The sequence below is a fragment of the Calypte anna genome, chromosome 3 (assembly GCF_003957555.1).
Source record: "Calypte anna isolate BGI_N300 chromosome 3, bCalAnn1_v1.p, whole genome shotgun sequence".
Lineage (NCBI taxonomy): Eukaryota > Metazoa > Chordata > Aves > Apodiformes > Trochilidae > Calypte > Calypte anna.
The window spans coordinates 69,391,982-69,407,101 of NC_044246.1; the positions used below are offsets into that span (position 1 = coordinate 69,391,982).

A 15,120-nucleotide genomic window follows, 5' to 3' on the forward strand; every position below is an offset into this window, starting at 1 on the left:
GACAGGATATAGTGTATTGTCAGCAAGCTTGCTGATGATACAAAACTGGGAGAGGTGGCTGACATGCCAGAGGGCTGTGCTGCCATCCAGTGTGGCCTGGACAGGTTAGAGAGCTGGGCAGGGGGAAACCAAATGAAGTTCAATACGGGCATATGTAGAGTACTCCATGTACTGGAGCCCCATGCACCAGTACAGGTTAGGGGTTGACCTAGTGGAAAGCAGCTCTGGGGAGTAAGACCTGGGAGTCATGGTGGACAACAGGCTCAGCATGAGCTAACAATGTGCCCTGGCAGCCAAGAGGGCCAATGCCATCCTGGGGTGCATTAAGAAGAGTGGCCAACAAGTTGCGGGAGTTATCCTCCCCCCTACTCTGCTCTAGTGAGACCTGGCCTGGAGAACTGTATGCAGTTCTGGGCTCCCCTGCTCAAGAAGGACAACTGCTGGAGAGAATCCATCATGGGGCCACTAAGATGATTAAGGGACTGGAGCATCTGCCCTGTGAGGAAAGGCAAAGAGAGTTTGTGTTGTTTAGCTTAGAGAAAAAGAGGCTGAGGGCAGATCTTATCAATGTTTATAAGAATCTAAAAGGTGGGTGTCAGGAGGATGGGTCTGGACTCTTCTCCATGGTGTTCAGTGACAGAACAAGGGGCAATGGACACAAACTGGCACATGAGATTTAAATTAAATATGAGAAAATACTTCTTCACTCTGAGGATAACACAACACTGGAATAGATTGCCCAGGGAGGTTGTAGAGTCTCCATCCCTGGAGACATTCAAGACACACGTGGATGTATTCCTCTCAAACCAGCTCTGGGGGATCCTGCTCTAGCAGGGAGGTTGGACTAGATGTTCCTCAGAGGTTCCTTACCATTCTGTGATTATCAATAGCTGTTTCCCATGTCCTTGAAGCAATTGCTTTTCAGTACTTGATAGAACATGATAGCAGGGTAGCTGCATCTTTGGGCTCACCCAGCTCAGCAATAACATCTCTTCTGTTGGCATCATGTGTACCTGGCCAAGAGAAAATCATGTTTTAGAAAAACTAAATTCACACTCTTCTTCTTTGAGGTTTCAGTATTTGTGCACTCTTTCAGTGCCTTCAGAATCTGTTGATATCTGTGGTTTGTTTCGAAAAGATCTGAGTTTTAGAGACCAAACAGGGACAAGAGAATATAAGAACAAATGTATACCTTCAGTTGCTAGTTTTTGACAATTGGATCTAGGTGAATTTTTAAATACTTAATGTATGAAAACAGGAATTAATGACAGTTTAAATATGAATTGGCCATCAAAGGTCACGTTTCCTTCTTCAGCACAAAGGTCTCAAATTTAATCTGCAGGAATACTACCTGATTTGCCTGAACCCTGATATTATATTTCCCTGGTGGCTATACTAAGATGATACACTGGTTGCAATAATAATGCCACTGGGTACAGTCTTCAGATGTATTGAAGGATGTTTAGAAAACCTTTGGACACATAACATTTCAAGCTTTGCAAATTATTTGGTAAGAGAAATGGCAAGGGTTGCAGTCAAAGGTTTCTTAAATCTCCAAATATCACAAAGGTTTACTGCTGTACTGTAGAAGCATGACTGAACGGTCTCTTAATTTTGGGATTAATGTGTCTACTTCTGTTCTCAAGGCTGAGTCACACACAGCTCTTGTCTGGCAAGACAGCTGTGTCTGTACTGTAGTTGATGCAGAATCAACAGTTACCTCAGCAAAGCTCTCAATAGTACCCATCTTCATGACACAAGCTGTTGTTCAAGTTGTTGGAATTGGGATATACAAGGAGAGTTTCTCAAAGATGAAAGGTTACTTTGCTTCCTAATGGTGATATCCCTATACATAGCAGGACTTCAACATGGGTTCAGTTCTAGTAAAGGAAATAAGGGTTGTAGCCCTTAACATCTTTGGATATAAAGTCCAAATGAACATGCAGGACATGGGCATAATCTCCTCAACACTGGCATTCATAGTACAGATGTTCTTGTGCCAGGTGATACCTGCACACCCAGAAGTGGAATATTCAATGCTTAAAATGTTTCTGAGAACTAGTGTTATTTTAAGGTAAGTAACTGTTCTTTTTTTTTTGACTGAACTGCAGGAGAAAAATCGTGAAATGCTCACACTGATGAGCTCCTCCCCAGAATGTCATGCAATAAGTGTGGGCTTGCATGTGTGACCACAAACATACAAGTGCTGTGTTCTCTGTTGCTTTGTGGCCTTCTTGTTTATGGTTTTGACCCCATCTATGTTCCTCTTGCTTTTCCAGTCCCTGTGCTTCATCTTTCCATCCCTTCTTCACAGGCTGTATTTTCAGAACAGGATGTGCTCCTTTCCTCTTCTTTCCTCCTATTGAAATAAAGATGGAAGGTACTTTTCCTTCCTTCTTTTGTGATATGAACCTAACACAAAGCAAGCTGGTCTTCTCTCTGGCTTTGCTTTATTGGCTGTGTCTGGTGCTGCCTCTGCCATTTACAAGTGAATTATTTGCAAGTCACTAGGACACACCACAAGCGAAATGAGCACTGTGCCTGTGCATAGTGGCATTTTTTGTGTGCAGTGTGGCCTCCCATTTCCTCCTTTGCATCACAGCTCAAAGTTAGGCAGTGGATAACAGAGGATGAGAAGGAGACTTCTATTTGTTTCATCTCTTGCACTTGAAAGATGGAAGAATGCCCAGTTCTTCTTCTTAACAACTTTGTTTCCAAAGAGGCCAACATGGTTCTGCTAATACATTCCCCATACCAGTTGTAGAGCACTACAGGGTTTTGTAATTTTGCATCACTCATCACATGCAGAGTCTCTTGTTCATCGGGGGAGTGGGTCTCTTGTGACTGCAGTATTCTTAATCACCTTTATCAGCAAGACAAGAAACAAGCTTAAGAAACATAAGGAATCTCTTGAACAAGTCAAAAGATAGCTAGGGTGACACTAGGAAAAACAGAACTAACTGATAATTTTGCTTCCAAATAAAAAAAAAAAAAAAAGAAAATGGGGGGGAGGAGAGGAAGTTGTTCATTTCTGTAGGAGGTCCAGCACATGAAAATAAGTGCAGAAGAAAATATGTTGCTGCTTGTGGGGCTTCTTTCTTCCCAAACATTAAAAGAGAAATTGCTACTTTTCCTCCTTAAAAGTCAGAAACAACAAGGAGATTAAAAGGATGGCATGCATTTTGATGAAGTGTATGAAAGGTTTGCTGAACTTCATCATAGGTCTATGATTTATTGATAAGGTCAGTAAATGACAAGTAGGTATTCAGTACTTTGATTTAATACGCATTTTAAAGATCAACATATAAAGTTGGTCTGTGTTAATGTTCTTTTGGAGTAGTTCTGCAGAATTTCAGTCAGTTATTCTGTCTTCAAGGGTAAATGAGCTTCATGACGAAGGAACTAATTGCTTAGTTCTGATTATTACTGCAAAGCATAGAGTATTCATGCTTCTATATCCTCAGACCAAAATGTGTGGGTTTTATTAGTACTACTGTACAGGGATAACTGATAAATGTGTAGTGGCAGAGTACACAATAAACAGCTGACAGATGGGTGTGGATTTAGAATTGTGGGGAAATTGCCCCTATGTGCTTTCTCTTCCATTAAGCTAGTAAGAAGGAACAAGTCTGGAGGATGAAATAATACAATGTGTTTCCATACTGAATTTTATATTGTTATACATTTTTAAAAACATCTATATAAACTTAGGGAAAAAAAAAACAAACCAAAAAACAAAACCCCACAATTTCAAGAAATGTTTACCAAAAAAGACTGTCTTCTCTTATGGTGTAGTATTTCGAAGCCTGAAAAAAAACAGGGATGGCAAAATAGGATATCTTTCCTGTCCTGTAGTCACCACTGCTGCTTCTGCCTCTGTATTTGTTCCTTCCTATTTCTCCATTTGTTCTATCCCAAACTTATGTCTACCTCCTGTTTTTTGCTTTTACTGTATAAAAGGTGACAGTTTTTTTCCCCTGTTCCCTGGTTCCAGCTATATGAGGTCTTTACAAGTAAAGCCTTGTGTTATACACTCTTTAGGCAAAAAATAACATTTTTTGAAAATGTTGTGCACTTACATCTGTGAGGCTACATCTCAAATGATATTTGGCATTACTTAACAAATATATTCACTCTAAAAAATATATTGCCATGGACACCATTTCAATGAAACTGAAGCAAGAGTTACCTTCAGAGAGATGTGCAAGGGCAGAAACACCTGGAGGAGTTTTATTTGGAGATTATGTGGAAGACTGGTAAATAAATAACCTTGTGCAATCAGTAACAGACCTTAGGAATTCTTATTTTTCTACAGAGCTCAAACTGGAAGAGGGATGCTTTGATCTGATGTTGACTGTCCTGTAACTTGTCTGAATTTTTTATCTTTTGATGTGTTTAGATGAAAAGAAAGAGAATCGATTTGCAGCTGAGCTGGATGAATATGGATCAGATACAATGAGTGAAATAAATATTGTTGGGCGAATTACTTTAAATATTTGGAGAATGATGAGACATGAGGTAAAGTTATTAAAATAATAATGTATCTGACTTACTGGATTTTTTAAATTATTGTAGACTTAGTTAAAAATTTCATGTAACTTATGTAGCATTTTGTACTTGATTTGTACACCTTTTCAAATAGAGCTTTCTGACACTTTGCATATCTCTGAAATATAAAGTACAAAAGCCCTTATATTTCAGTAAAGCTTTTAGTAATACTGCTTTTTCACTTTTGGGTTTTGAGAGCAACTTACTTTGTTTTAGCAATTTTTCTAGTATGATGCTTTTAATGAATGGAATACTTGAATTTATTTGTGGCCGTCAGACTTACTCATTGTTCTGCTGTTTATGACCTTAGATTTAATACTCAAATGGTTCAGTCTTTACAAATTTTGTTCTAGTCAAATTCAGCCCTGATCTTTGTGATCTACTTAATAACATACATTCTTTTCAATTCAAGGGATATTCTTTCCTGACTTCTAAATACCTTTTTAGCAAAGAACATTAATAAAAAGCTAGATAATTAGTTGTTACAGTTTTTTTAAAGTAGATATTTATTTTACTATGAACGACGTTGTGCATCTTACCGTGTCCTCTGTGTTTTTCTAGGTGAATCTAATGAATTACACTTTTGAAAATGTGGGCTTTCATGTTCTTCATCAACGTTTTCCTTTATTTACTTTCCGAGTACTGTCTGATTGGTTTGATAATAAGGCAGATGTCTACAGGTAATGATCTGCCAGTCCATTTTGTTCTTTTTTTAAGACCAGATTCTTAACATTGAATGGGGATAAGCTAAAGTAAGCATAGGAAGAAATAATCAGTTGAGCTCAGGTGCAAGAACAGTCTGTATTCAGCAACATATGCTTATTTATTCTTCTACTGCGTTCTGTTGTGCAGTTACACCCTCAATATTTCATCTTTATGTATTTTTCTGTTTAAAGTACACAAAAACAAAGCCATTTTTCAGTTGCAGTCTCAATATATCTGAATAGATGTGATATTTTGAAGTTCTTTAAGGTGTTTATTTTGTATATACTATTCATCAGAAGGACTTCTAATGAAATGTCACTTTCAGTTTCACTGCACAGTGCATGTGAACCAAGCTAGGCTTAAAAATAGAACAGAACATTGTGCAAGGTGTTAAGATAGTAACTATAGTTGTTATACTATGTGTATTCTTTAGAATACGTAAGTGTGTATTTATACATGCCACATTTTTTTAAGAGCCATATGCAAATGTCCTAGCCAAAATTTTATTTGCTGGTTTGTAACAAGATGTCTTAATATCTTTCATAGTAGAAAGAGCAGCATTCTCATGATTGCTTATAACAAGACATTCACTTTCACAGATGGAAAATGGTTGATCATTACATTACCCGGGCCCGTGGGAATCTCCAGTTGTTAGACAAACTGGATTTGATTGGCAGAACAAGTGAAATGGCAAGACTTTTTGGCATTCAGTTCTTACATGTATTAACAAGAGGCTCCCAGGTAAGACTTCGTTTCCCATACACTTCACAAAAACAAAATAGTCTTTACAAAATGTTTTAGTTCTGTATCTTTTCAGCTAGTGTAAGTATTTTCATAAGGTCAGAAAAGACTGTTTTTCATAACATGAAATTGAAACATAAAGAAAGGCAACTTGAAGGCAGTAATAATAGGCTGAACGGTTACTTTCAGAGATTAAAAATAGCTGTTAAAAATTGAGTGTCCCAGATGTAATCACACCAGTGAGTTGCTTTTACTGACCTCGGGAGCACTGAGTTTTCCCTTTGAGTTGGTGTTTTTCAGACTTCAGAACATTCTCAGGCTCTTCTAAATCATTAAGTAATGTAGTAGAACATGTCTTAGAAAGATGAGATTCTTCCAGGATATATAAAGCTTCATTTGAATATGTTCTAAGTGAAATTTCCTGTGAAGTAGGCCTCTGGGTCAGATTTTGTTATAAGACAAGAAGGGTTCTGGTTTTATTAAGCACATGTGTCTTGCAAGATGTGTGTGATTTTGTTTTTCTGATACTAGCATCAGAGGGGGAAAGGGAGCAGGACAGAGTGAGATTTACACTACTCTTTCTTTGAGACCTAAACAGTCTCAAGCAATACCCAAGGCTTTCTTGTCCCAGGTTCTGTGTGACTGGACTAACTGCACTGTTGTCATGGCTTCACATGAGCCATAAACAGCACCTGAAAAAAGAGAGAGCTGCTTTCACATGTCTCTGCTCTTCTGTTGTCATCTTTCTACCATAATTCTTTCCTGCCATCTTTATGCTTCCTGTTTTAATAGGCACTTAGGTGAGCTGATTACTTTGCCAGCTTCTGTCAACAAAAAAGCAATTTAAGAAGTGTCCTGAGTAGACCACCATTTCTTAAGCCAGACAGACACAGGAGTTGTCTGAAGCTGCAGTTGCTTAACAATTCAAGTCTATTTTAAAATGTTGCCACCTCTATTCCTTTGACTGCAGCTGTCTGTGCTGTCTCTTGGCCCAGCACAGGTTCTTGTTGGTCTTGCTGGTATTGGCCCTAAGTTTTTTGGAGAGAAAGGGGCAGCACCAGCAGCAGAACAATTGGTGACATTCAATAGGTATTTGCCAGGTTAGCTCCCTGAACTGTTCTACCATGTTACTGGAAAAATAGCAGTGGAGCAAGGGAAAAGAAATGCACATTTAGGGACCAGGAGAGTGGGGCTGGCATACTGCCAACGTGATATGCTTAGACTGTATTGATTGCAGCCTGCAAAGACTGTTCTGACTGTCATTCCTCAAACGCCTGCGAGTGGGAGTGAGCTGTAGAAACATGCTGCATTTTCTGTCCTGACTGTTCTTTTCTGTTCCGTTCTGTGCACTTACATTTTGTCTCCATTGAAACTCTCTGGATCACAAAAGTGGCATTTACAGCATTTTCTAGTCACCTCATTTTTTTCACTCAGAAAAATCAGTACCAGTACCATTTATGAAGATGCTCTTAGCTGAAAAAGATGCTAAAAACGGAATAGAGTTAGGAACACAAATTAGCGTGCAGTTAGTGCAAGGCAGCAACAGCTTATGCTGCTGCAAAACCACATTTTCAAACTCTAACCTGTGTGTAAGGTGGCAGGGTCTTGTTAAAGCTGTTGGTTCTCTAAGTTTGTTCAGAACATTAAAGAAATTATGCCTAATGTGTTCAGTGCCATGATTGAATGTGTAGTGCATCAGACAGAGAGGGCTTTTGAATACTGATTCAGTATTTGCTTACAAAGCAACTAAAGGATCTTAAAATTACAGAGGATTGTTCTTTGATATTTTGGTCTTTACTACATATGTAGTAAATACATACATATGTATGTAATTTTCAGCTATTTTGTTTTTTTATTGTGAGTGGACACAGTGAACACCTGCTACTGGCACCTTTAAATCCTTTCTAAAGCATTGAATGCTACATAAATAACTAGGACTGTGTTTTTCTCATGTTGCTGCCTCCACAAAGGATATTTTGTGAAAGTATTTTTTTGTTATTTTATGCTTTCTGTACTACTTGTTGTATCATCATGGAGAAAGCACAATACTCAGTGCAAAGCAGCAGATTTCTGAGATGGACAGACTTAAATCCTTCCCTTGATTCTCTTCTTCCAAGTACATTCTAGCTACCTTGGATGCAGAATTACCAGCTGAGACAACTGTAATGTCACGTCTCTCTACTCCCAAATACTGAAATAAAATTGCTGTGCAGATTCCAGTGGAAAATTGTCAACAGCTGCATACTTTTTCTTCAATATTCTGCAAGTCTAACAAAAGCAGTTTAGCAAATGCTTATTCACTGACTGTAGCATAGCCATCCATGTATATGGTTGCAGCCTGAGGCTTTTATTTTTTTTTTATCCTGAGCTAGATGAGTTTTTTTCCTATAGATAAAAATTAGAAGAACTTGATTTTTAGTTACTATGGCTAAATGATGAGGAAACGCATGGGAAAGTTCCACTGTATGTGATAGAAAATATACTTTAAAAATAAGAGTATGGCTCTTTATTTTGGAAAACCAGCTGTCCGTACTTTAAATTCAGGATATGTCAATGTGTATTTGCACAGTTTGAATATACACCCATCATATATATATATATTATGATTTTCAAAATCATCATGATTACCTCCAAACTGTTTTGCAGTATCGTGTGGAGTCCATGATGCTGCGCATTGCAAAGCCGATGAATTACATCGCCGTGACACCCAGCGTCCAGCAGAGAGCTCAGATGAAAGCCCCACAGTGTGTTCCCTTAATCATGGAGCCAGAATCCAGATTCTACAGCAATGCAGTTCTTGTATTAGATTTCCAGTCCTTATATCCTTCCATTGTGATAGCATACAACTACTGCTTTTCAACCTGCCTGGGACATGTTGAAAACTTAGGAAAGTAAGTTGTCACCCTTTTGTCACAATCTTTGATCCTCTAGAGTCTTGAGCATCTTTTCTGAGGTGCGGAGGAGCCTTGAACTTTGGTTGTCATTGGAAACAATGGGCATGTATGAATAGCACCATATTCTGGTACACTGTAGATAAAGGTCTACCATGGGATGTCTGCATTTGTGTATACACACACAGACACATATGTGTATCAGTATGTATTTTAAATAAAATACAGAATTAGACTCCATTCCATTAAAAAAAAGCAAAACAAAAAAACCCCAAAAAAGACAACCACAACACCAAAACCTCAGTATGTGCATGTGTGTACACCTGTTCCATTATTGTGGTGATGCTGCTTTACAGTATTGCTTCAAAATAGGCAAAATAAGGCAGAAATCCACTACCCATTTTCAAAACTAGACTAGTATCGTATGTTAATAAATTGATATTTTCTTTTAGCTGTTTTAGTTCACTCTGGTCTTGGCTATTCAAAATGAAAAGATACAATCGGTTATCCAGTGGTGACATCTCTGAGCTTAACAGTAATTCTGTTAATTGGAAAAAAAAAATCATTGCTCATTATAATTACCTCTATAAAACAATATTTTGAAGAATGGGAAGATGCACAAGATGCTTGCTGAGCATCATCATCATCAGGATTTCAGTTTTCTGATTTAAAATTCTGAATATGTAGAAAGAAAATATATGCAATGTGTTACTTGGTAAACATTCATGGTTTTCATATGGGATTGGAAGATGAGTATGTGCCTGCATGAACTCTGCATTTGGAATTAATGCATTAATGCAGAATTGATAAATTATGCATGTGTTGGAATTTAGCTATTTATTACTGCTTTATTCCTAAAGCCTTCCACATGTAGCTACGAAATTTTAATGATAGAATGTTTGTTTATAGCTGAGATTATAATTGTGATTCTATCCTTGCTGGCATTATCAGCATTTTAATGTGAATTGATGTTTTTGCTTGATCAGGCTGTAAATGAATGGATTGTCTTCAACCTTTTCTCTTTATTAGATGTGATGCATTCAAATTTGGCTGTACATCTCTCAGAGTACCTCCTGATTTACTTTACCAGATCAGGCATGATATCACAGTGTCACCCAGTGGAGTAGCTTTTGTCAAGGTAATGATATTAGTGCTCTGGATTGCATTTCCACTTCCTGTTGGCTGACTAGCTTAAGATCAAATCAATGTTGTCCTTTATATTTTGTTGCATTAAGAGCAGACAGAAGTGGGGGGAAGTTCAGTCTCTAGTTTCCCAGTGTTTCTTTTTATTTGACAGAATGCTGAACTTCTGGCAGTTCAGGAAATAAAATGTCATCTTCAGCTTTCATTTATAGTGAAGGCTTATTTGATCTATAATTAAACCATATTTTACTTGTGCAGTTTGGGGATCAAACAGTAATTATCTGTGTGTAACACCTCATTCTTCTTCTGCCTGTATAGCAGAATTCTTCCTAGAAAAAAAGTCATTGCTGGGGAGATGAAACTGCCTGACTTGCTTTCTATTGTTCTCATTTTATGTTATGTGCACTGCTGGCTGATGTGTAATGACTTAAAAAAATACGTCCTGGAGCTCTTACAAATAATGAGCCAATCAGCAGCATACAAATAATTAATATAAACAAAAAACTTTAGGTAAAGGGTATTTACAGAGTTTTTCAAATATAATATTCCTGTAGCCTTCGACGCTCTGAGAACACAGCAGCTCGGTACCGACATCCTGTTTTAGTTAATGAGGTTATCTAAACATTGCATTAGCAAGGCTGATGGAGACAAAGAACAAAAAGCTTTTCACCCTGTCCTTATGAGCTTTGCCTCTATTCTAGATTGCTTGTAATATCTGTGGGAAGAGCCAAACTGCTGGTGCCTGGGGCATCTTGCTAATTCATTTGTCTTCTTAACAGTGATTATCTAACACTTCTGCCTTTTGCTTTGACTGCTAACTGTTTGGGTTGGGCTTTTTAACATAATTTTTTTCTTTTTTCCCTTTTGGCAGCCTTCAGTGAGAAAGGGTGTGCTGCCAAGAATGCTAGAAGAAATCCTGAAGACTAGAATAATGGTGAAACAGTCAATGAAGGCTTATAAGCATGACAAGGCTATAACTCGAATGCTTGAAGCTCGTCAGTTGGGTCTTAAATTTATAGCTAATTTTACATTTGGCTATACTGCTGCTAATTTTTCTGGAAGAATGCCATGCACTGAGGTAAGGGTTGCAGATAAAAATGCAAAAAGCTGTGGAAAAGATGCTATTAATAAAAGTATAGCCATATAACAAAAGTATTGTGGCTTGAAACACATTAATCTAAATACCTTAATCAAAAGCTTTTTTAAATTTTTTTTTAGTACTGAAAATTAGAATCCTGGGATTTGTTTATGATACTTTAAAAAAAAAACAATCAAAACAAACAGGTTTTATTTTTCTTCTTTCCATAAAAGAGGATTTTGAATTGTCATTTCTGTAGAATTCTCCCCAAAGGCAGATTGGATAACATTTTCAATAGTGGAAATAAAACATTTCAGCTGTTTCATAGTTCTCTTAAAAGGAGGAATCAGTAGTATCCAAAAACTAGTGAAAATTATCCTAAGCAGTCTTACACCTTACACTTTTAAGACGTCTAAAGAAAGATGTTTAAGATGTTTAAAGAAACATAAGCCAAATTTGCCTTTAATTCTTAATAATTTTTGATCACATTTCTTTTAATTCTTGCTACTTGGGGGCAATGTAAGCATTTTTTTTAATCTGTTATATACATTCAAACCATTAAATAAAATGTACTCTCACAATACCATAATTTTATTAACCGGATTAACAAAGTTAGACTATGTTTACCAAGAGTTAGTATTTGGTTGAGCAGTGGAATAAAGATTTTCAATTTATCCTTAATTTGCAGATCGGGGATAGCATTGTCCACAAAGCCAGAGAAACATTGGAGCGTGCTATAAAACTGGTGAATGATACAAAAAAATGGGGTGCTCACGTTGTGTATGGTGATACTGACAGGTAATTAATGGTCTGCTTCTCACAATGTTTTAAAATCTTTGTAGTTCTTCATAGATATTTTTTTTTGTCTTAAGATAGAATTTGTGATATTGAAAAGAGTGTGTGGACCCTCCTTGGGATGCTGCTTGCTATCTTGCAGTAGAAAACAAGTCTTGGAGTTTCTTAGAAAGCAGTTGGAGTTTCCTTTCTTTTGAAAATTTCATGTAACAGAAAGCGAGGGGGGGGGGATATTTTTTTTCAGGTGTTAATGTTAGTCTTATTTCTTCAATGGGTATTTTTGTGCCTGTTTCTGATGCTATTTTTATTTGGGAAAAAAGAGTATTTATAATGTTGTAGGCACTGCACATTGATACTTAGAGGAAGGCACTATTTTAAGCTTCAGAAGTGGATACAATTGAGAAGCAGCCACCAGAGCATATGAAGATATGTTTAGGCTGCCTGAAATACATCAAATAAATATCTCCCATTCTTAGTCAGTCTTTCATTTAATAAAAGCCATGCTCAAGGCATATCCATCTCTGGTGCTAAACTTGGATAATTTTTCAGCCATGGGAAACAAAGCTTGTCTGACTGTTCTTCCTTAATGACTTGTGAATCCAGTGACTCTTATCAAACAGATTTGATGAAAGACTTGAAAGTTCAAAGATACAAAATTCATTGCAGCTTCATGAAAAAAAAGAAAGAAAAACTTGAGAAAATAAGTAAAATCTTATTGCTGCCTGTAGTTGGGAAAAAAAGGGCATACCAGAGATCTTCACAGTGCTCTCCTGGGAACTCAAGCTTTTGCAGTGCCTGGGAGCAGTGACATTACTGCCTCACCAGGGTGTCAGAGTGTTTATTGTGCCTTTGACACTCCTAATCGCATGCTGCATATTCAAGTTTCTCAGGTTTTTGGCTTTCCTAGATGAGGAAAGGGAACAGAATGGACAGCAACAACCCTGCCCTGCCACCAGGAAATGACAGCTTATGGGTTTCAGGAGCTGCGTTGAACAGATTTGTGCTTATTTCCTACATCTGTTTTCTTGTAGCATGTTTGTACTCTTGAAAGGAGCCACGAAGGAGCAGTCTTTTAAGATTGGTCAAGAAATTGCTGAAGCTGTAACAGCAACAAACCCCAAACCTGTTAAACTGAAGTTTGAAAAGGTAAAAGAAAAATGTTAAAAATAAAAAGGAAGATAAAAGATGTTTCAAGATGCTAATGTAGCATAAGGATATGCTACAATAGAGTTGTGTGCTCTATTGTGTCTGCAGTTATATTGTAAGTTCCTTAGTGCCTCAGGGACCTTGTCAGAGGAGCACACTGCAGCAAGAACAAAAAGAAATATTCCAACTTTCACACCAGGATGCCTGGTGACCTGTTCCACTGGCAGCACCAGACAGTTTTTGGAAATACTTTCCTCAGTTTTGTATGATATACAAACCATCAAACTGATGTGTGCTACTTGGTAGAGAAAATGTGCACCATCCCTTGAAGTGATTCCAGTGCATTAATTATAAGCCTGATATTTATTCTTTAGCCAGCCTTAGCACTCTTCAGGATATGTTTATGAAATGCATATACATATAAAATGAAAAATCACAAAAATCTATTCAGTGGGCTTTTTAGAAGATACTAATTTGGTGAAAATTTATTATTGGGATGTCATTAGCAATCAGTTAATTCATTTTTTCAAAGTCCATACCTTTGGAGCACCTGTTCAAGTAGTGAGACAATGATGTGCAGGATGTCCTTGAGCCTTAGGCAATCTAAACTCACTGCTCCCTCTTTCACAAGAGCCAGGAAGATGTTATTCTAGTACTGGGAAGAAATTCTTCCCCATTCCTTCTTTTAAAAATGGTCAAGGAATACTGACACAATCAAGAATGAAATAATAGGTTGGAGAGAACAATCAAAAAAGACCATGACCCTAAAAATCAATTCATGAGGAAACTATTCTCTAGCATAGGTGTTTAAATAGCATGCTGTTCCCAAATCAAGATACTAATTGATATTAGGCACCTCATCATTAGATGACTTGAAAACATGAAGTTCAAAGCTATTACTTTTTGCTGAGAAAGTTTTCTTCTCTAATGTTTAAAAAGAAGTTGTCTTTTTAAGAAAAGAGAGGTAATACAGCTATGACTGACAGATGCAATCCAGAAAAGTATGAGTACTGTGACTGTGAATAAGTGACTGAATCCAAACTTCCTCAGCCTTTAACAGTCTTGTGATCTAGTTTATTGGTTTTAATTATTTAAAACAAAACAAACAAAAAACACCAACAAACAAAGCAAAGTATTCCTTAGGAAACCACCTATATTCAGAGCCACCTTACATTACCAACACATGCCAGACTGGCCTATCTTCTTTCTAAACATTCCAGGTCTACTTGCCATGTGTCCTGCAAACAAAGAAGAGGTACGTGGGTTACATGTATGAAACACTGGACCAGAAGGACCCAATATTTGATGCAAAAGGCATTGAGACAGTTCGAAGGGACTCCTGTCCTGCTGTTTCCAAGGTAAAATATTTCTGCATTTTTTTTTCTGAATGAAATGGTAGTACACTGTTATTTCATCATGTTTCATATATATGAACATATTTTTATATGAGAGATCTTGGAGTGCTGAGTGACAGCAGGCTCCATACGAGTCAGCAGTGTGCTATGGCAGCCAAGAAAGAACCCACATCCTGGGGTGCATCAAACAGAGAGAGCATCACCAGCCAGTCAAAAGAGGGGATTATCCTGATGGATTCAGCATTGGTGCTGCCTCACCATGAGTGTTGGGTGCTGTTCTGGGCCCCACAATTTAAAAAGGATGTGAAGGTCCCTGAATGTGTCCAGAAGGAATGTCCCATGAGGAGCAGCTGAGGACTCTGGGCTTCTGAATTGTCTGATACTTTGGTTTTTTAGTATGCTTAAAAGAGCATTACAAGGACTTGCACTTTCCATCTTAAGTGCTGTATTTCAGTTCCTAAAAATTCCACAAAAAGTCCTAAGCCCCATTTAGGTTTTCCAGACCATTCTTGATCCAGTTCACTTTAACTAGAAGTGAGTATTACTCCAAGATGAGTGAGGCACACTGACGTGTCTGCTAAATAACCCACTTACATAAATATAATTTAGCTACAAATTAATTTAAAATGAACTTCCTTGCCTGTTTTTTTTAAGCTGTGTGTTGAAAGGTTGAAAACAAAAGGCGCTTTTACTTAATCTAAATCAAAACAAATTTATC

General features: G+C 37.4%; 1 protein-coding gene across 1 annotated transcript in view; it reads left to right on the plus strand.

The window, feature by feature from the left end:
• Positions 1-15,120, plus strand: part of REV3L (REV3 like, DNA directed polymerase zeta catalytic subunit) — a 113,114-nt gene that overhangs the window by 92,522 nt on the left and 5,472 nt on the right. The window contains exons 20-28 of the mRNA XM_030447039.1: positions 4,400-4,518; positions 5,110-5,228; positions 5,853-5,994; positions 8,641-8,885; positions 9,915-10,023; positions 10,900-11,106; positions 11,795-11,904; positions 12,933-13,047; positions 14,268-14,405. Of these exons, the coding sequence (XP_030302899.1) occupies positions 4,400-4,518; positions 5,110-5,228; positions 5,853-5,994; positions 8,641-8,885; positions 9,915-10,023; positions 10,900-11,106; positions 11,795-11,904; positions 12,933-13,047; positions 14,268-14,405 (1,304 nt within the window). The remainder of the gene's footprint in view (positions 1-4,399; positions 4,519-5,109; positions 5,229-5,852; positions 5,995-8,640; positions 8,886-9,914; positions 10,024-10,899; positions 11,107-11,794; positions 11,905-12,932; positions 13,048-14,267; positions 14,406-15,120) is intronic.